The 22,285-nt window shown below is 40.0% G+C and overlaps 1 protein-coding gene and 1 long non-coding RNA gene across 5 annotated transcripts in view; one reads left to right on the top strand and one right to left on the bottom strand.

The window, feature by feature from the left end:
* Positions 1–19,779, bottom strand: part of LOC138837129 (uncharacterized) — a 58,961-nt gene extending 39,182 nt beyond the window's left edge. For all 4 annotated transcript variants that reach the window (XR_011375195.1, XR_011375197.1, XR_011375196.1 and 1 more), the window contains exons 1-2: positions 19,427–19,779; positions 1,467–1,533 (exon numbers count right to left, since the gene is read on the bottom strand). This is a non-coding gene — a long non-coding RNA (uncharacterized lncRNA). The remainder of the gene's footprint in view (positions 1–1,466; positions 1,534–19,426) is intronic.
* A 55-nt stretch (positions 19,780–19,834) lies between these two features.
* The window catches only part of LOC138837130 (AP-3 complex subunit beta-1-like), a gene marked incomplete at its 3' end in the record, with an annotated part of 44,307 nt that continues 41,856 nt past the window's right edge, over positions 19,835–22,285 (top strand). Inside the window, exon 1 of the mRNA XM_070035915.1 lies at positions 19,835–20,148. Within this exon, the coding sequence (XP_069892016.1) occupies positions 19,835–20,148 (314 nt within the window). The remainder of the gene's footprint in view (positions 20,149–22,285) is intronic.

Genomic DNA, 22,285 nt, shown 5'->3' with positions numbered 1-22,285 from the left:
AGTGATTTTTTCCTCTTTTGGACATTTCATGCAAATTCCATCATATGCAGCTTGTTTTTCATGTCTGACTTGTTTTACTTTGTATAAAGATTTCAGGCTCATCTATGCTGCAGTAATGTTCTACTGTATGGATATAAATTTATCAATATATAGATGTATATGTAAAATGTAATAGATACATATGTATCAATAGATAGATATATACCTATATATTGCATTTTATTTATATACTTATGAGTTAGTTAAAATTTCCAATTTTGGACTATTATAAATAATGTTCCTGCCTGAGTTGGCCTCAACCCATGATCCTCAGATCTCAGCTTCCTAAGTAGCTAGGATTACAGTTATGCCATGAGCCCACTAAGAAGTTTAAAAAAAAAAAAAAAAAAAAAAAAAGGTAAGAAAAACAATTTGGGAGTGGGCAGGAAGAAAAAACTGAAAGAGAGCAAGGGAAAGGGTAACACTGTCCAAAAATAATTGTACTCTTCACATGACTTGTGTAACTATAACCCCTCTATACGTCATCAAAGAACAATATTTAAAAAATTTTAACAGAAAAATATGTACAAAGACTCTGTCATAAAGGATGTGCTCAATGTATCACTATCACAAATCACAAGTAAAATGTTTTTCTTATGATTTGTCAGATTTAGAATTTAATACAATAGGGGGCTGGGAAGATGGCTCAGTGGTAGAGTGCTTGCCTTGCATGCATGAGGCTCTGGGTTTGATTCCTCAGCACCACATAAGGAGAAAAAGCTGGAACTGGGGCTGAGGCTCAAGTGGTAGAGCGCTAGTCTACAGCTGAAAAGCTGAAGGACAGTGCCCAGGCCCAGAGTTCAGGCCTCACGACCGACAAAAAAAAAAAATTAGAATTTAATAAAATATTTTCCCTGCTCTGAGGACAAACTGTCATATTAGAGAAACAAAAGCATATCTCTGATAAAAATTTGATGAGGTTATTTTTTAGTATAATTAGTATGCAAGTAACAAATACAATGGTCAACACTATTACTTTCAAACATAAACCAAGTAGAAGTTCAAGGCAGTACTTTTTTTTTTTCTTCAACACCTTTAATACATAGTCTACAGAAGTTAACAGGTATTAAATCAAATCCCATTCCTTCTCAATTTACCTGTCCAAATAAAGTAGAAAGAAGCATATTCTCCATGGGTTTAAGAATGAGCTTTCCAAGATTTGGTCTTTTGAGAAACCATAAAAATAAATCCTGAGGGATCACAACACTTTAGATTAAAATAAATGTGGGAAAGGAGGATTCGCTAATTTATTTATTTATTTTTTGATGGAAGTGAGGGCAAATAGTGGAGGTTCCAATAATGTGAAATCAACTTTTTCTATTAGGAAGTTTAAAAGAGAGGAGAAACTGAGACGTGTGAGAAATTCAGGTTGTAATGAGTTTTCACACTTGTCTCAACCCAATGAGTTTACTAGTCAAACCACTTGCCTTTTCTGTGAGATTTTTTTCACCTCTATTGCTCTCCCTTATGGATTTGCTTCATATAAATTCATTTCTGAAATGAAAGATGACAGAAAAAAAGTGAATGCTGAAGCAATGACAAAAGTTTAGTATTGTCATTGTATTTAACTTTTCATAAGCCTTATTTAATTTTCTCTTCTGGTTTGTAGTGCTATCATAATTATTTTTTTATGAAGGTTAATCTTAGAATCCCCTAGTAGACTTAAAGTTTATATGGTTTGATGTCCTTCTGATGCTTGAAATTATCTCTATACTACCTTTCTCTTCCCTACTCCATCCTCCTCCCCAGCCCACCTCTACATTCAAGCCCAGGACATCTGCTCTGTCAAGACTATTTGTGCTCTGATAATTAGAAACTCTTGAATCTGTTGCATCACATCCCTTTCTCAAACTTTCACTTGCTCTAAATCTCTCTACAATACCATGCATAAAAGATCTAATCCTTTTTCTTCCTGGAAGCATTTCAAACCAGGACTATTACATCATTCAATATAGCCCTCCAGACTAAACATACCTAATTCCTTTGTTTTCCTAACCTCTGTTTTTGAGCCCTTCCCTTTTCAGGTGCTTTCATTTTGCTGAAGAACTTGACCTGCTACCATATTCTTAACTGTTTTTTCATCACTTAGAACAAATAATTGCATTCAACTTGAATCTCAAAACTCTACCACAGTTTTATTATTTGTTCTTGTTTAGGTCATTTATTTATCAACCACGTTTTTACTGTCTGGTTTTCTCCCTCTCTGAAAAAAGTTGTGTCTGCTCATTGAAGCAAGCAGGTAAAGGTATGTCTTGTCAGCATAAATTTGATCTTTTCAACACAGGCCTTTACATGGGATATCTTCCAGTTGTCTCTCCAGACTCACTCTGCCTGAGCTGGAAAATCTTTGGACCACATCATTGTCATTCCCATCATTACTTTCTTGCTTCCTGTTGGATTTAGCTCAAGCCCCAAGTGAAGGAAAAGAAGAAGAAAAAAATAAGGGCAGAGTAGTTGTTTCCCTGTCTTCCTTTCCAGACTTTGTCCTGGACTGTTTCACTTGAAATCATCTCCATATGATTACCCTTGTCCTCCTTGCCTGGCCTACAGCTTCAATTAAATCCCAAGGCTTGTGTTTAGCCATTGGTGCTAAGAATAGTATGTCACCGTTCACTTAAGTCCGCATGGATCCCTTTTCTTTGGGTTTCTAATCCATTCTCTTTCAATATTATGACTCTTCTCCTAGATTTAGTTTATTTTTTTGTCTTGGAATGTACTATAGTTCCCCTATAAACCAACCTCTTTTTTGCATATAAACTCAATTATTTTATTTTAGTGTGATTATGCACTCTTTCCTGATAGGATCTTGACTGAACTAATCTTTGGATTGTTTAGATCTTTAACTATCCTCATGGGCTCACTCTTCTGATATGGCTTTGTTAACCTCTGCTTCTGCAGAGTCCTTGTGCCAGGGCTTTCAATCCAGTACCATTAGTCTCTCTCAGGGAAACTATTTCTTTCCAATAAGAAAACTGCTTTTTTTTTTTTTCCTCCTCAGTGAATTTACAAGTCACAAGATGACTTCGGGACAAATAGGGATTGAGAGTCTGATCCAGGTGTTAATGGGAGCTTAGAGTTTCTGAATCCAAGTCAAGCAAGTTGGTGAAGTCATTTTGGTATTAATACTATCTAAGCTGAATTTGGACAGAATTTGGCAGAGGTAAGGAGTCTTCCAGAATGAAGAGAGAGAGAGAGAGAGAGAGAGAGACAGACAGACAGACAGACAGACAGACAGACAGACACACACACACACACACACACACACACACACACACACACACACACACACACACACACACACACACACACACACACACACACACAGACTGAATACGTGTCCAGAGCAGAGTAAATGTCTTTTGCAGGATGGAGTGGAGGAAGAATATTGGGATGGATGAAGTGATTGTATTCACAACTCCACCCAACTTTCCCCTTCATGCTTTACAGCTGGTGCTTGGAAAAACAGCTGTTAGCTATCTCCTTTTTCTGCTTACACCAAAGTATCTACATACCTACTCATCTTCTTCCCTGTTATCCAAGGTTATCCCTTTGATCTGTATCTCCATTTTAGGAGTAAGAGTAGAAACAAGGGTAATAATCGATGAGGGATGCAGTAATCTAAATCAGGAGTCAGCAAAATAAGACCCGAAGGCAAAATCTGGCTCAATACATGTTTGTATATCAAGCTTTGTTGGAATACGGCCACATGCATTCATTTAACTATTGTGTCTATGGCTGCTTTCTACCACCAACAGCAGACCTGAGCTGCAAGTTGTAATGAGGCTCTCTCTCTCTGTCTCTCCCCTTTAAAGCCTAATTTATTTATTCTGGGTCCTGCATAAAGTTTGTTGACCCTTCATTCAGATAAATACCCAGATGTAAGAATTGAATTTGAATAACAGTGTAGAAGATTGAGAAAGTGATCAAATTTCAGGTGTAATTAGAAGCAAGGCCTAATATCTGCTAATGATTGGATATGTAATTTCTAAAAATAGATAAAATAAACAGGATAAAAATGACTAAATTTTTTGGACTCATCAAGACTGGCGTTGTCATTTGTTGAAAGTGGAAAGGCCGTGAGGGAAAGCTAGTGATGTGACAAATAATGGAAAGTTTCATTTGGATGTGAGCTTAAAATGACTATGAGACATGTAAGTGGAAATATCAAGAACTAGTAGATTTCATGAGGAAAAATCATGAGGGTAGATTTCATAGGGAAAGATCAGGGCTAGAAACACAATCTGATAATCATCAGACTGTAGGTTTTACTTAAAAAAATGTGATAAAATGAAATCATTTAGTAATGGGATTCTAAGATGGGATTGAAGAATGAACCCTGTGGTATTTGAAAATTCAGATGTTGGGGGTTTGATGAAGAAATGGCAAAGAAGACTGAACAGGTGATTGAGTGAGGCAGAAAGAGAATGCCAGAAGCCAAGTGAAAAAAATGGGAGAGGAATGGCCTCTTAGAGTTGATCAGGGCTCAGTAGAGTGGATCACTCTGATGATCACACTATCCTTTTTTTTTTTCTTTTTGTCAGTCATGCAGCACTGTCCCTGAGCTTTTCACTCAAGGCTAGCACTCTACCATTTTGAGCCACAGCTCCACTTTTGGTTTTCTGGTGGTTAATTGGAGATGAGAGTCTCATGGACTTTCCTGCCAGGGCTGACTTTGAATTATGATTCTCAGATCTCAGCCTTCTCAGTAGCTAGGATTACAGGCATGTGCCACCAGTGCCTGGCTCACACTAATGCTCTTTAAAAAATAAATTATTGCTGGGCGCCGGTAGCTCATGCCTGTAATCCTAGCTACTCAAGAGGTCAAGATCTGAGGATCATGGTTCAAAGCCAGCCCGGGTAGGAAAGTCCATGAGACTCTTATCTCCCATAAAACCAATAGAAAACCAGTAGAGTAGAGGGACAATGCCCAAGCCCAGAGTTCAAGCCCCACGACCGACCAAAAAAAAATATTTACTGTCTTCTACAACAATTATTTTCAAAAATTTTAAATATAGTGGAACCTCGCTTTTCCATTTGGAATCTTAAATTTGAATTGTAGTATCTAACAAAGCAAAGAAAATGATACATTTATATTTAACAATCATTTAAAATGTATTGCTTTTCTGCTATGTAATAGTATTGAATATAGTGATATGGACAATCATAGAAATAGGGAAATATTTACTGAGTGAGAATACTATACTAATTACTACTCTAAGTTCTGTACATGTCCTTAATTATTACAATGATCCTTGAAATAAGAACAACAATTTCTTTTCTTAGGAAATTCTTCCCTGCCACTGTTTTGCCCAGATTACTGACATTTTGTTTCACTGATAGCTTGTCTTAGGAATTATAACATTTTGGATGGTCATTGATTTAAGCTGTCTCACAAGTTTACTGGAGCCTCCTCAAATTGATTATCTAGTGGACTGAGATTTTTGAAGCCAAAAGTAATCTTTCCAAGGGCAATTTAAGCCAGAAGGAAACTCTGATAAGTTATCCAGTTAAAAAATAAGAAAGTAGCCTATCTCTATACCCTATCCGTGGCTTTGCCAAGAGAGCACTCAGAACTCCTTTAAAAACAACAACAACAACAACAAAATGTTGATTTGTCACTCAGACTTATTTAATGTCTTAGCAATGCAAAAGGAACCCAGGAAGAGCCAAACATTGCAATTTGGTTGCTCATGATTTGATTGGTATCATGATTTAGTAAATTACTTTTCCAAGGGTTCTTCTTTGGCTTGTTTAAAGCCAAGGACTAAATGTAGCAATAGAAATTTAAATTACCTTGGGCTCCTGCCTGAAATACTCACTGTTCCATCCAATCTTTGTGCTTCACTGTGGAGCCAGGAAGGAGTGAGACAGTTGACAATGATTCTGAATTTCTGATTCACTCTACTCATTAGATTATATTGAAATGTGATGGCTTGCTCAAGTGGAGGGTTACTCAGTTTTTGCCTCTACCCATTTCAGAGTAATTTTTTGCTACTATTTGTAATATTTGCAATTATTTGTAATAAGACTTTCTAATTGGAAATGATAATTTTAGGTAGCAAATTAAGCCCTTTACTAAATAAGGTTAAAATTATTACCAGAATTACATTTTAAAACTAAGGAATCAATACAACCTTTAGTTGAACTATTTTGTCATTTTGAAATCTAGTAATTATTAGATTTAATATACTCTTAGTTCAACAGCATAAAGTTAGGTCATACATTTGGTACTGTCAAATGTTACCTTGTTACACAAAAATTGCTAATTAAAAAAAACTCCAGAAAAATATGCTTTTGATAAACATATTCTGAAATATTATAATATCATTAGCATTTGCTTTTTCAATATTTGTTGAATTTTTTTACTTCAATCAAATTTTTAAAAGTGCTTTTTAAAATATAGCCTATATAAAGTTTTTGTGTAATTTATATCTCAGCTTCTTAAGTAGTTAGGATTAAAGGAGTGAGCCACCAGTGCCTGGCTTCAATGTTTCCTTCTCCTCCCTCCTCCTCCTCTTCCTCCTCCTTCTTTTCTTCTTCTTCTCCTTCTCCTCTCCTTCTCCTTCTCCTTCTTCTTTTTTTTTTTTTTATGTCAGTCATGGGGCTTGAACTCTGGACCTGTACACTGTCCCTGAGCTCCTCAGCTCAAGGAGAACATCTACCACTTGAGCCACAGTACCACTTCTGGGTTTCTGATGGCTAATTTGAGATAAGAGTCTCATGGATTTTCCTGATGGGGCTGGCTTTGAACCTCAATCCTCAGATCTCAGCCTCCTGAGTAGCTAGGATTATAGGTGTGAGCCACTGGCACCCAGCTCTACTTAGTTTTTTTTTTTTTTAAATTTGTCATGCCTTTATTCAGTGACAAGCAATGCCTTCTGCTTGAAGGAGAGATTAATTTTCCAAGTGGTCTGGATCTACTTAGTTTTGAGACAAGGTCTCACTGTGAAGCCTAGGCTGATCTCCAACTCATGATCCTCCTATATTCTGACACTTGAGGGGTCAGAATTCTAACAGAGTACAATCACTATCTCTTTGGCATTGTCTTAACATAATTTTTACTAAATTGATGGTAGTTAAGTAATTAGTAATTGATTAAAATTACTCATTGTCTCTGAGAAATCTTGCTTCATTTGAGTAAGATAAGTCAAGCCAAGCTCAGAAAGACAGATACCATATTTTCACTTAAGGGCAGAACTATACCTAAAAAAAAATAACTAGCAATAATATGACATGATATAAAAAAGGGGGAAGTATTTGCAGGGAGACTAGAGGGAGAAGGAAGGGGAAAGGAAGGGATGAATATGATAGAAGTACATTATATACATGTATGAAAACAACATTACAAAACCCACTAAGACTTTTTTGAAAAAAAAGAGGGGAGAGAAAGAAGGGGAATTAAGAAAGAATAATATAGACAGGGTGAATTTGCTCAAAGTACAGTATGTGCATGTATGCCAGCATCATAATGAAACCCGTTAAGGATATCTTACTCGATTTCCCATATATCAGAAAAATGATGTGTTAAATTGTTATTCTTATTATTGGTCCTGGTTTTGCTCTCAGGCTACCATTTAGATTACTCCTTTTAGGTGCTCTGGTATGTTCTGATTCATAACAGCTTTGTGATACTTCCTTGGCTATATGATATCACCAAACTGTATTCAGTTAGGGGAATTTTATAAATGTAAGACCACTCAGTTGGAAATGAGCCATTGGGTTCTTGTGACTCTCAGGGTAGCAGCAGTAGATGAGAAGTGAGGAGATTAAGGGACACATACACACACCTTTGAGGCCAGCATGTTAATAGTAGCAACCAGAGTTATCACTGGTCATTGGCCCAGAATTATCTTTGCTATATTCCCTTGTGATGCAGAATGTCTAGATAATCCAAACAAGTGATATGATGCTGGGAGACCCTCAAAGACAAAAAAAAAATAATTTATTGAGCAAATATAATTGGCAGGCACAGTAGAGAAATTTCACATTCCACATGGCTCCAGTTTGTATGACTGTCTTTGTTCTTCTGTTGGAGATACTGAGGATAAGAATAGTTAAGCAACTCACCTAGACTGAGGGGCAAAAGAACGGCCAAAGAGTTCAACACAAATTTTTTCTTTTCTTTTAGAATGCACCAGAGTCTCATCTCAGGACACCATGGCCCTAAAATATTCTTATGAGAGAATATGGTATTAAAGTGTTTGCAAAGGTTAATGTTTTGCATTCATTATCCACAGACTTGGCTTAAACTCTTATGCTTGGGAAGATATATGTTCATCTTTATTTTTCCCCTATCACCTTTCACAGTACATCAGAAGAAACAGTCATTTTATAAAGTGTTGTGATTATAATAGTTTCTATTCTGGAATATTTATGTCATAGCAATTGAGGACCCAATTTCAGAGTTAAAAACTGAGTAAAAAAGAGAATCAATGGAGTTGGCCAGCAGAAAAAAACATTCTTGCTAAACAAAGGGCAAAAGGAGAGAGGAAAAGAATTATAATACAGAAGATCAATAACCTATAAAAATGTTCACATTTGAAATTAAAATGAGGTGAGAAACTAAAGGATGAGTAATTAGTAGTTCATATTTTCTGTGCCAACAACTACCTCTGCTGCTTCCAACTGGAATTACCACTTACACCAGACAGAACTTCTCTTAACTAATTGGGTCAAATTATATTTTTAGTACAATTTTATTCTAATGAATGCAGGCCCTTTCTATTAACCTTAACAGGCAAGAAACATGGAATCACAGGAGAATACATCATGTGGGACTTCAAACTAACTGTATATGCTAATGTGACAGGAATGACTGCTTGAGGACAGTTTTATCATATTGATTGCAATTATGAAAGAAAATAGAATCTTCTCTAGTGTTCTTCATTCTCTCTGAGTTAATTAAATTTTATAACCTTTGTTAAACTCTTCAAACAACGGAATCTATTCGGGCAATATAAAAAATACTGGAAAGAATGTTATCATCATCCAAATGTTCTGCAAGGTTGGTCAATTGAGCAGTTTCCTTTTGTTTGTTTGTTTATTTGGTTTTTGTTGTTTCCTGTACTCTTTAACTCAGAGTCTGTGCTCAAGCTTGGGTTTTTGCTCAAGGCCAGCACTCTATCTACCACTTGAGGCATACCTCCATTTCTGGCATGTTTCTGGTTAATTGGAACTTGAGTCTCGTAGGCTTTTCTGCCCAGATTGGCTTGGAACTGTAATCCTCAGACCTCAGCTTCCTGAGTAGCCAGCCTGGGCAGGAAAGTCTGTGAGACTCTTATCTACAATTAACCACCAGAAAACTGGAAGTAGAGCTGTGGCTCAAAGTGGTAGAGCTCTAGCCTTGAGTGAAAGAGACAGAGTAAACTCCATTGGCTTCTAGAAGACAAAAATCTATTTCACTGAGCAATTTATTTAGTTGGCTTGGGAAAATGTTTCAGAGTCTCACTTCTGCAATTGCATGGTAAAGAGACTACCACTTCTGGTATATCATTGCTGTAGCTGCTGTGTTAAAAGTACAGGTTCTCAATGCGCTTGATTTGAGAGAAACCTGTGTCTGTGAATGGGGTGGCATATTTAGTTTACATCATTAGACCACTCAGTCTCCTTTTCTTCATATCTAAACTGGCCCACAAATAACATCAAAATTATCCTGAATGCTAAGCTGCTAATGTATGTTTAGATCAGCCTTACATAGACATACTTTTCAGTAAGTCCTTTTCTAATACACTATCAAATAATAATCACATGCTGGTAAAAAGAAAGACATTCATATAATGACATATTTCATACTGATTTTTAAAATTTTTATTTTTCTGGTCCTAGGGCTTGAACTCTGGGCCTGGGTGCTGTCTCTGAGCTTTTGTGCTCAAGGCTAGTGCTCTTGAACCACAGCTCCACATCAGGCTTTTTCATGGTTAATTGGAGATAAGACTTTCACAGACTATCTTGCCCAGGCTGGCTTCAAACTGTGATCCTCAGATCTCAGAGTCAAGAATAGCTAGGACTATAGGTATAAGCCATTGGCACCTGACTTACATTGATTTTTTTTTTAATGCTTGAATTTGGGAGAGGAGAAAGGATAAAATTTTCCCTTCTGAGTTGGAGAGATGTAAATAAGTGATGGGTATAATTGTACAAGTATATATCCTAAAGATAGCCTGATTTCTGGTTTATTAGTATCAGCCCTTGTACAATTATTAAATTTCCTTTATTGTCATGTTTAACTGAAAGTTAATAATCCATTTCTGTTAGTGTTAATGGATGGCTTTTACAAAATAATGTGCAGTCACACACCATCAGCAATTTATGAGGGTTAAAGGTCACATAAGGCTTTTAACATTCACCCAACAGACTATTCTCTCTGGGGAAGATGGAAGATGTTGCTTAGAACATTTTTAGATTATAGGTGCATGCATATATATTTTTAAAATTTTTGTCTAAAAATGAATTTTCAAATGAATAGAACAGCTGAAAGAAGAGAGAATGCATATATACTCATCCATCTACATTTGCCAAATATTAGCAATTTTGGCAAAATGTTAATCTCTCTCCCTCTCTGTCTTTTTCTATTTCTTGGGTGCTAGTATTATGGCACTGGGCATTGAATTCATGGCTTCATCCTTGTTAGGCAGATTCTCTACATCTTGAGCCAGTGTCTCCAGCCCCTTTTCTACATTGATTATTTTCAAAGTAGAATCTCACTTTATCTCTGAGGGCCTGGGCTGCAATCTTCCTATTCATGCTTCCCCTAACTCACTGGTGATGACAAGGAGCATGCTACTGAATCCAGCTATTTGTTGAAATATGGGGTCTTGCCAACTTTTATAGATGGGTTAGCCTCAAATCATGATTTCCTCAATATCCACCTCCAAAGTAGCTAAGATTATAAGGCTTGAGCCACCCTACCCAGCTCAAGACTTTTAATTTCAACAGTATCCTCTAATGGACAGTCCATATTCACATTTTCCTAATGATATCTTACTTGTTTACTTTTAAAAACATCTTCTTCTCCAGGCACCAGTGTCTGGTAATCCAAACTACTCAGGGGACTAAGACCTGAAGATAGTGGTTTAAAGCCAGCCCAGCCAAGAAAGTCCATGAGACTCTTACCTACAACTAACTACAAAAAAAATTCAGAAGTGGAACTGTAGGCTGGGCTCTGGTGGCTCATGCCTGTAATCCTAGGTTTTTAGGAGGCTGAGATCTGAGCATCACAGTTCAAAGCTAGCTCGGGCAGGAAGGGCTGTGAAGCTCCTATCTCCAATGATCCACCAGAAAAAACTGGAAGTGGCACAGTGGCTCAAGTGGTAGAGCACTTGCTTTGAGCTAAAGAGCTGAGGTACAGTGCCCAGGCCCAGAGTTCAAGCCCCATGACTGACCCCCCCCCCCCAAAAAAAAAAAAGTAGAACTGTGGCTCAAGTGGTAGAGTGCTGGCCTTGAGCAAAAAAACCCTCAGACGCCTTGAACTGGCATACACACAAGGAATTTCTTATTAGAAATTAGTATATGCACATGCTATATATATTACACACATACACACACAGTTTTTTTTTAATCTTTTTGTCTCTTATAGACCTTGGTGATTACATTATTGGGGTATTGTGAATCATGCTGCAATAAACATGTGTATTCAAGTGTCTTTCTGGTATATTGATTTACTTTCCTTCAGTTATATGCCCAATAATGATATGGCAAGGTCACAGGGTAGGTTTATTTTTAGTTTTTTTTGAGGAGCCTCCACACTGGTTTCCATAGTGGTTGCACTAGTTTACATTTCCACTAACAGTGTATAAGAGTTCCATTTCTCCCTGCATCTTCAACAACATTTATTGTTTTGTTGATGGCTGCCATTTGGACTTGGGTGAGAAGGAATCTTAGCATGGTCTTGATTGGTATTTCCTTTCTATAGCTAAAAGCGTTAAACATTTCTTCATGCTTCTGTTAGCCGTTTGTATTCCTCCTTGTGATAACTGCTCAGTTCACTTGTCTTCCAGGGCATCATGTTTCCCTCATTATTCATGATTCTTATATTTGCTTTAGTGTCTAACTATTAAAGAAATAGGTATCTATTCCAGTCTTTATTGACTAATTATGGTAGCCTTACTATCAGAGTCTGGGTATGGAGAGTCTGTAGGTGTTTTTGCTACTCAAGACCCCTGACAGTCTGACCTAATGTATGAATCAATAATTGATAATTAGACATGGTGACTGTGTCAACTGGGGTGGGCCTATTAACTGGGTCTATAGGGTAGACACGGAACTTGTGTCCATGATGGCTCACTGGCACTGGTGTGGATCTAGAGCCTAAGTTTAAGGGAATGGGTAAGCCTTGAAGGTCTTGGGTTCATGAGAAATGATCTTAAGGTCTGTCTATTGGTATGGCCTGTTACTACATGTTTGTATTTGTTTTCTTTAAAGTCTTAAATATTATAATCATAGTTTACAAAAATTCTTGCTCTAGGATTGGTAGACCAACAGTTGGCAGACTAACTTGTCTAGATGCAAAGACCTAGGTTGGGTTCCCAGTCCCTCTTCTTCTTGGCTGGATGATTCCAACTTTTCTACCATCAGATGCTTTTGTAACACAATTTTTTTTTTTTGGTCAGTTGTGGGGTTTGAACTCTGGGCTTGGGCGCTGTCCCTGCACTCTTCAGCTCAAGGTGAGCACTCTACCGCTTGAGCCACAGTGCCACTTCCGGTTTTCTAGTGATTTATTGGAGATAAGAGTCTCATGGACTTTCCTGCCCGGGCTGGCTTTGAACCATGATGCTCAGGTCTCAGCTTCCTGAGTAGCTAGGATTAAAGGCATGAGCCACTGGCGCCGGGCTGCAACACAATTTTTGTTTATAGTACTAGGAATCAAACCCTGGCTTTGCAAGGGTTTGGTTAGGCAAGTACTATACCATAGTGTTATACCCCCCACTTCTAAGCTCTAATTTTGATGTTCTATTTCTGTCTCTTCAAATTGTCTTTGTCTTTTAGCATTTCTTTTTTTTTTTTCGATATAATGTACTAGTTACAAGAGCTGCACTAATAGGCCTTTGTTAATTTAGTGGAAAGATGATTGAGGTGGGGCTGTGTCCATAGCCCTGTGATTAGGTCTCCATCTCTTGGTGAGCCTTTGCCCCTGATCTGTGAAGGTCATCAGAGCTTCCTTAGGATCTTTCTCTCCTTAGATGAGACAGGATAACAAAAGGAGGTTGGGGTTGGATAATTTTCTTCCCTCAAGTAAGTTGGCTTTGAAATACCCCCAGCAAGGTAAAATAGGCTTTAGACAAATTTCTTCCAGGACAGATGTTGCTAAGTAAAACAGAATCTCTAGCATATTTCAGAGTTCTTCCTCTTCCTTCCCCTTGAGGGAAGCATAAGAACATTCTCTCTTTCTCTCCCTCTCCTTCCTTCCCTCCCCCCTTCCCTCCCTTTCTCTTCTCTCTCTCTGTGCCAGTACTGGGGCTTGAACTCAGGGCCTGGCATGTTACTTTAGCTTTTGTGCTCGTCTGATATCGTCCTCTCTTCATTCTACCCTCCTCCTCTTGACACTCCACCCCTATCTCATATACCTATCTACCGTCTAAATTCTTATATGGTGGACTGGAAATCAAGCTTGGTTTGTTTCCCAAGATCTAGCCAAGATTTTTATTCTCTCTCTCTCTCTGTCTCTGTTTCTCTTCCCCTTACCCCTTCTCTCCCTCTCTTTCCCTCCCCCCCTCCCTCTTGCCTTTGGGTTGGTCCTGAGGCTTGAACTTGAGCTTCTTTGGCTCATGGCTAGTGCTCTACCACTTGAACCACAGTGCCAGGTCTGGCCTTTTCTGAGTAATTTATTGAAGATAAGAGTCTCACGGATTTTCCTGCCTGGGCTAGCTTCGAACCACAATCCTCAGATTGTGAGTAGGTAGGATTACAGGCTGGAGCCAGAGCCTCACATGGTTTCTCTTTTATTCTTAATTAATTCCCCTATCCATTTATATCCAAAACATATATTTAGTGTATTAACTTATTTTTGAAGAATACAGGTCTATATGTTTTTTTAAAATAAAGATGTGGTAAGTTTTACAAAGTAACACTGAAAATACACAACATTACTTTTTCCAGACTTTTAAAAATTTTATTTCTTAAACTGATACTATGGTTTATTTTATAACAAGATATTGATTTTTTAAAAGAAATTCTGTGGATGAGGATGAATATGATTGAAGTAACTTCTATACATGAAAATGAAACAATATAACTTGCAACAACTGTTTTAGAAGGAGAGAATGTAAGGAAGAATAATAAAGAGATAAGTTTGATGGGGGTATGTTGTATGCATGTATGGAAATGTCACAACAAAACCTCTTGTACAATTGATATATGCTAATAAAGAAGGAGAAATCCTGTATTACATCCATAATAACAAGGAATGCTAGGACTTAAAACCAACTATGAACCAAAAGATGTTAAAATTTGATTAACTTTTTCCTGAGTATGTTTGAAGTCAAGATAGTGTCATAGAAGTTTTGAATGGAAAGAACTGCAAGTTAATTATGTAACTGGTAAGGAATCTGATTCTGAATCTGTGGTTTGCCAAAGCCACATTGGTGGTTAATTGATGAGATGGAAGTAGAAATAAGGTGTCGAGACTGACCATACCTTTCTGTTCCTATTTTGTTTTCCTCTCCTTTATAACATTAAATCTCTTTTGTTTCCTTTCTTTTCTATCTTTCTCTTCCATTCTCCCATTCAAACCCCATGACCAAAAAAAAAGTTAGGATCAAGTAACCCAGACTTGGCTGAGCATAATAGTCTGACTCCACAGTAGCAATGCAGTGGGCACATGACCCAAGTTGGGCTGATCAGAACTTTTTCTTTGAAAGTTTCTACTTTATCAGGCACTGGTAGCTTATGTCTGCAATCCTAGCTTCTCAGGAATTTGAGGTCTGAGGACTGTGGTTTGAAACCAGCCTAACCAGAAAAGTCTAGTAGACTCGCAGTTAACCAGCAAAAATTCAGAAGCGGAGGTGATGCTTAAGTAGTAGAGCCTTGAGTGGAAAAGTCAAGTGAGAACAGGAAGCCCTGAGGTCAAGCCCCATTGCTGGTACAAAAAAAAGTCTACTTCATTTGCTAAACTGTGAGGTTATAAGGTTGAAACTCTCTTATCTTCAGCTTTGCTCCAGTGCAAGCTAATGAAGCCAACATAGCAGAAAACAGATCTGAAAGATGGAAAGAAATTCCTAATGACATCATTTGACTCCCTAAGTCCACTCATGTCTGAAGGCAGTATAGCCCTCATCTCTTAGTTAAAAAAATAAATCTCTTCCTTCACATTTTTTTATTCATGTTGATAAGTGGATTGAGGTTTTCTTTCTCTTCAAAAGCAGAACATCCAGATTAATAAAATATTGTTAATATTATAACATTTAACAACTCAAGTTCCCTCAAGTTGTACTGTCATCATTTCCTTAAGTGTTCTGCTGACAATGAACTTTGTGATCTGAAATATGTTCCCACTATAAAAGCATTGTTCTTTCATACTGCCTTATGAATGAGTACTACTAAACTTCCCATTAGTTTTCTCAAACATAGACACTTGGTTTGTACTCTGAATTGCAAGATTTCAAATTGAATGATTTACCACCTAATTTTTTAAAGACCATTCAGTTTTGCTTTATCCCCTTTTGTTTTAATACTTCCCATTATAATCCTCCCATCTGTGATTATACCAACTGTTGTGGCAGGATCTGCTCCAGCTGCATAGGCACATTTGAATACATTAGTTTGCTATGCCAGTGGTTTAGGAAATTTTTTATGGTACCATGAAGATTTATTGCTAACTCTTGTAGGAACTGCTTTATGATTTCATTTATCTACTAATATTGAAAACAATATTATTCAATGGTAAGCCTTCAGACCTATACATTTACTTAAGATACAAGATGACTATAGGATCCTATTATGTTTGAAAAATGCCTCTGGTCTCCACTTGCTTCTTATCATGGGGTCTATATACATACTCAATTTACCCATCTAAATTCACTTCTCCATATTTTAAGACCCAGCTCAAATATTACTACCTCCTATGTGATTTCTCTTTCTCCCCCCCCCCTTTTTTTTTGGTCACACAATTTTAATCAAGTTAATGTTCAGCAGTAAAAGTAAATTACATGAAAAGTTCCACATTTTGCATGTTGCAAGTTGTTTCATTAATCAGGCATGGTGGCTATAGCATCCTTTATAGCATCCTGGCTATAAGGGAGGCTGAAGTAGGAGGGTTGCTTTAGGCTGGGAGTTTAAGAACAGCTTGGGTGACACAGTGAGACCTTAGCTTAAGACAAAAATATGACACACACAGGCTGGGAAGGTGGCTCAGTGGTAGAGTGCTTGCTTTGTACGCAGGAGGCTCTGGGTTCAATCCCTCAGTACCACATAAGCAGAAAAAGCCAGAAGTGGTGCTAAGTGGTGCTGTGGCTCAAGTGGTGGAGTACTAGTCTTGAGCTGAAGAGCTGAGGGACAGTGCCCAGGCCCAGATTCAGGCCCTACGACCAAGAAAAATGTGATACATACACACACATATTTATGTATAAAGGTAAAATAATTAAATCTACCAATCACTGAAAAAGGGAACAGGGGATGGATGGTTAAGGTTAATGGAATATAATAATAGAAGGGAAAAAAACTCAAAACAAAACAATGAATCCTTTTTCATTGTCTCATTGTCTTTACAATTAGTTTTTGTTTGTTTGTTTGTTTTTTTGCCTTCTTTGGGCTTTACTCAGTGCCTGGATGCTGTCCCTGAGCTGTTTTGTTCAAGGCTAGCACTCTGCCATTTGAGCCACAGCTCTACAGCTCCACTTCTGCCTTTTTGTTGTTGTTGTTGTTGTTGTTGACAGTTAATTGGAGATAAGAGTCTCATGGATTTTCTTGCCTGGGCTGGCTTTGAACTGTGATCCTCAGATCTTAGCCTCCTAAGTAGCTATGATTATAGGCATGAGACATCAGCATCTGGAACTAGTCTTAAGATCTTTGGAGTGGTGGAATAAGGTACATATTGTTTGAGGGTGCCAGGCATGCTCAATCCATGGCTGTCCAAGTGACTTTACTAGTGAACTGTCAATGAAGCCAATTACAGGGAGGCCAATGATGCCTCTGGTGTGTGTGTGTTAGAGGGGAGGGGAAGGTAGGAGATACCATCTTTCTATCCAAATTCCAGAATGTGATTTTGCAATGCATTTCAGTAGTATACAGAACCCACGGCTGACAGTCAAAACTGCTTGTCATCTTTTCTTTTTTTGTTGTTGGTCATGGGGCCTGAACTCTGGGGCTGGACACTGTCTCTCAGCTCTTCAGCTCAAGGCTAGTGCTCTACCACTTGAGCCACAGCGCTACTTCTGGCTTTTTCTGCTTATATGGTGCTGAGGAATATAACCCATGCTTGCATGTGAGGCAAGCACTCTATCCCTGAGCCATCTTCCCAGTCCCTGCTTATTATCTTTATATAATTTTTTTCTGTATTTTCCCCCATGAATATACTGATGTTATTTTGCCCAGAAGAAATCTCATAGTCATAGACAACATAGATATTAACTAGCTATAGCCCATTATTTTGAAACTTTCAGAAACTCATCTTGTTCCATGTGATTAAAAAGTAATCTTCTAAGATTTTGTTTTCATCTTTCTCATTAGACTTAGCAAATCTTTCTTCTCTCTTTTTCTTTTCAGTACTGTGGTTTGAATTTAGTGCTTAGCACTTGCTAAGGTGGTGCTCTACCCCTGAGCCATGCTTCTAGCCCTGCTATTTGCTGGTTATTTTGGAAATGGAGTCTTAGTGGAGTTTTACTTGGCCCAGGGCTGGCCTCAAACCGCACTCCTCTGGATCTCAACCTCTGGTGTATAGGTTTTACAAGCATGAATCACCAGAACTGCCGCCACAAGTCTACTTCTTATTCATGAGAAATGATGCAATTAGGGAAGTACTGTCACTTTACATTCCTGTGATAGTCATGATATTGTCTCTAAGAGAATCATAGGTAGCAAAATCTGACAACACATATTGCCATTACATTTCAAAAGCATACTTAGTAATAGCCAAAGATTGGAAGTAAGTCAGAGGCTCATTGTTAAGGAGGCATATTAATTAATGAATTTGGGCAGAGCCATAAGTTGAAATATGATGTAGCTGTGAAAAAAACCAGTAAGTTTTGCACATATTGATATAGTATACCTCCAAGAAATAGTCATGTCCCCAAGTCTTTTTGGCTTCAGTTGTTTTCCCTGGTAACATTTTGCTTTTAAGCTTTAGTTATTTTCCCTGTAAGGTTTCCTGTTTCCTCCTACTTAGCTGGGAGGACAGGAATGTGCCATCACATCTACTTTATGGGATGAGATGAAAGTCTCACTAACTTTTGACTTGGTAAATTTTGAAATGTTTAGAGAGCTTTCTCTGTCTGTCTGTCTGTCTCTGTCTCTTTGTGTGTGTGTGTATCCTGGAGCTTCAACTCAGGACCTGAATGCTTTTTCCTTTAAGACTAGCTTTCTATGCAGCTGGGAATGTTCCTTGGTGAGAGAGCACTTACTCGCCTAGCACATATGAAGGTCTGTGTTCCATTTTTCAGTACCACATACACAACAGAAAAAGCTGGAAGTGGTGCTGTGGCTCAAGTGGTAGAGTGCTAGCCTTGAGCAAAAGAAGCTCAGAGACAGTGTCTAGGCCCTGAGTTCAAGCCCCATGACTGGAAAAAAAAAAAGGCTAGTGGCTTTAATATTTGAGCCACACACACCTCCTTTTCCAGCTTATTATTGGCTAATCGGGGATAAGAAATCTTATCCTAGATTGGCTTTGAATGATCCTCAGATCTCAGCCTCCTATGTAGCCAGGATTATGGGCACAAGCAATATCAATATTGACAAACCACATATTTTAGGTGCTCTATCACTGCGTCTTGTGGTGGGTATTTTACAAGTGAATTAAAAACTTCCCAAGCTTCAGCTAAAGTACAAAGCTCCCTTCTCTCTCTAGTGTTGGATCAGAAGTTTCCATAACAATGTGGCTTTCTTTGGAGTCCAGGACCAAGGTGATCCAGGAACACCCACAGCCCTTCTCCAGGTGGTCTGGACTCCAGGTCTGCGTTTTACTAGGGCTACCCTGGTAGCCCTTAGACAGTTTCAGTACCTGGCTTCCAGGTACTACCTAGCTCAGAGGCTCAGGCTGTCCCTATAAGGGAAGGGACACCTGGAATTCTACTTTGTCTAGTGTCAGTCCCAGGAGAGACGGCTGCTCAGGGGCCAGCCAACATCCCATCTGTGCTTCCTATGCATTCGATGGCCAAATAATGGAGTAAAAGGTGTCACTGTAATAAGGGGCTGCTCCTGGAGCTTCCCCCTGGGTTCCAAACTGGAGCTAGCTGCTTACCTCGAGATTCTCATGCAAAGATTTCACAGACAGGTTCTCTTCTCTGAGGTTACTAAAAACCACTGTCGGGAGATGGACTCCTTAAAGTCTAGAATAAAAGGAGCCAGAGACTAGCGCAAAAGGAAAAGTGGCAGCGGTCGGTTTAGGGAAGTTAATCTGGCGTGTTCAAAGGCGTGCTCACGAGGAATCCGAACGCTATCGGTTTTCAGCAGAAGTGCAGCGAGGGCCGAGCAGGACCAGGAATCTCCGTCTGCGGTAAGATCAGCCACAGGGGTGCAAGCCAGGCGGTTAGCCGGCCCGCGGCCCGCCTACCTGGATTCCAGGGTCCAGTCTCCCGGCTGCTTCTAGCACCCGGAGAGGGACGATCCAGGCGGAGCGGGAGCGGCTTAGTCAGCCGGCGCACTGGGCATGCGTGGTGGGCGGGCCGCTAGGCCGGCTCCCGGAGCCGTGACGAGCCCGGAAGCGCCTGCGCGCGCGGCCGTCGGCTCCCGAACTAGTTTTGTTCGGGCGGGTAGGGGGAAAGGTCCTCGGGATAGGAACCCCTCGGAGAGAACCCTCGGCAGGACCAACGCGACCCCCGCCGGCACCGCGGCAATGTCCAGCAACAGTTTCGCTTACAATGAGCAGTCCGGAGGAGGGGAGGCGGCGGAGCTGGGGCAGGAGGCGACCTCCACCATTTCACCCGCCGGCGCCTTCGGCCTCTTTAGCAGCGACCTGAAGAAGTGAGGAGGAAGACGGGCTCGGGGTGCCGGGGCGGGGCTGGGTGTGAGGCGGGGGGGGGCGCAGGCCCCGGGGCCGCGGGCGCCCGCCTCCCGCGTCGGGGTCCCACGTCGGATGGGGCGGGGTCGCTGCCCGCGGCGGGTTGGGGTCAGCCGGGCCGCGGGGGTTGCAGTTTGTGCATCGGGGTGCGGGTGTGTCCTAGGACTCCGGGAGCGGCGTGACGACGACACTTGGGGTGCTGCGGTCCCAGCCCTCCCCCTCCCCCAGCACCGCCGCCGGAGTTGGGCCGGGCTGGCCGGGACGCCCCGAGGCGGGTTTTGAACACGCGCTGGACGTGAATGGAGCCAGACATGGAGAAAGCCTTTTTTTTTTTTTTTTTAAGTTTTATTTTTAGGATGAGGAGAGTATTTTGGGGTCGGGAGTGGGAGTAGCGCTGAGGGGAGGCTGTGACTCCAGAAGGTTGAGAGGAAGGGTTCCCACGCAATGTGCCCTGAAGAATGGACAGTCACTACTAGAGAGTTTCCAGAAGCCCCCACACAAAATGAGTGTATCCACGGTGACTCCTTAAAAAGTTACCATGAAGCCAGGCACCAGGGGCGTTACGCCTGGAATCCTAGCTACTCAGGAGGCTGAGATCGGAGGATCGTGGTTCAAAGCCAACCCAGACAGGAAAGGTGTGAGACTCTCACCTCCAGCGCCCAAGCCCAGAGTTCAAGCCTCAGGCTGGCCCCCCCCCCCCCCCAAATAAAAGTTACCATGAACAGATTTTTTTTTTTTTGCTGGGGGGGGCAGGAGGTCCTGGTGCTTGGACTCAGAGCCTGGGTGCAGTCTGTTGTTAGCTTTTTCGTACCAGGTGCTCTGCTACTTGAGCCACAGCTCCCCTTCCAGCTTTTTTTTGTGGATTAGTTGGAGTCTCTTGGACTTTCCTGCCTGGGCTTCAAACCGAGATTCTCAGGTCTCAGCCTCCTGAGTAAGTTAGGATTATAGTTGTGCCACCTAGCCAGCTTATAATTTTTAAAAATTATCATTAAAGGGTAACACTAAGGTGTTGCCATTTAACAAAGCAGTTTATGAATACAATATATCTCGATCAGTTTCACCCCTTTCAAGATTGTCACCAGATCCTAATTTTTTACACAATAATGCGAATTGGAAAAGCATATAACCAAAATACGCCTTTTTTGTAAAAAGTTAGAGTTCATTTTAAGTACTACTTAGAGTAATACTTAGAAACCCTCAATTTTCTTTCTCTTTTTAAAGTTTGATTTGGGTAGGCTTATATTTATTTTTTGCCAGTACTGAGGTTTGAACTCAGGGCCTGGGCGCTAGGTCAAGGCTAGCACTCTGCACTCTACCACTTGAACCACAGTGCCACTTCTGGCTTTTTCTGTGTATGTGGTACTGAGGAATTGAACCCAGGGCTTCATGCCTACTAGACAAGCACTGTACCACTAAGCCATCTTCCCAACCCATGGTAGGCTTATATTTAAACAGTCCTGAATTTGAACCTAGACATTTTCATCTTAACTCATTTTCTCTAGGCTTCAGAAATGTGACTAAGAGCTTGAAATTTATGGTGCCTTTATTAAGAGAATACACACAACTGAGCAGAAGTTTAAAAAGTTGAATAGTCATAACTGTATACAGAAAATGACCTTGAAGCTTCCAGGAATTAGAAACACTTTGGACTTGTGCTGAAACAAAGAAACTCCTGTTGTGGAAGCAGTCAGGAAACTCTTTTGAGCTCTCACTTACAAAGTTGTGACATTACTTGCCCTTAAAAAAAATCAATGGTGAAATTTATGTAAAAGAGCTTCCTCTGAGTGTGGGGCAGTGGCTCTGGGTTTTAATCCAGAATGGGAAGGATGAGGCTTGGGCAGCCTATGTTCCAAACCTTGCTCTGTCTCAACCCTGTCTCAAAAGTTTACCCTGTTCTTTGCTCAGGTTTTTTTTTTTTTTTTTTTTTGTGTCAGTCATGGGGCCTGAACTCTGGGCCTGGGCACTGTCCCTCAGCTCTTCAGCTCAAGGCTAACACCCTACCACTTGAGTCTCAGCACCACTTCCGTCTTTTTTTCTGCTTATGTGGTACTGAGGAATCGAACCCAGGGCCCATGCATGCTAGGCAAGAACTCTACCACT

Source organism: Dipodomys merriami, unplaced genomic scaffold (assembly GCF_024711535.1).
Source record: "Dipodomys merriami isolate MVZ:Mamm:240054 unplaced genomic scaffold, mDipMer1.0.p SCAF_263, whole genome shotgun sequence".
Lineage (NCBI taxonomy): Eukaryota > Metazoa > Chordata > Mammalia > Rodentia > Heteromyidae > Dipodomys > Dipodomys merriami.
This window is presented reverse-complemented; position numbering and strand designations above follow the sequence as displayed.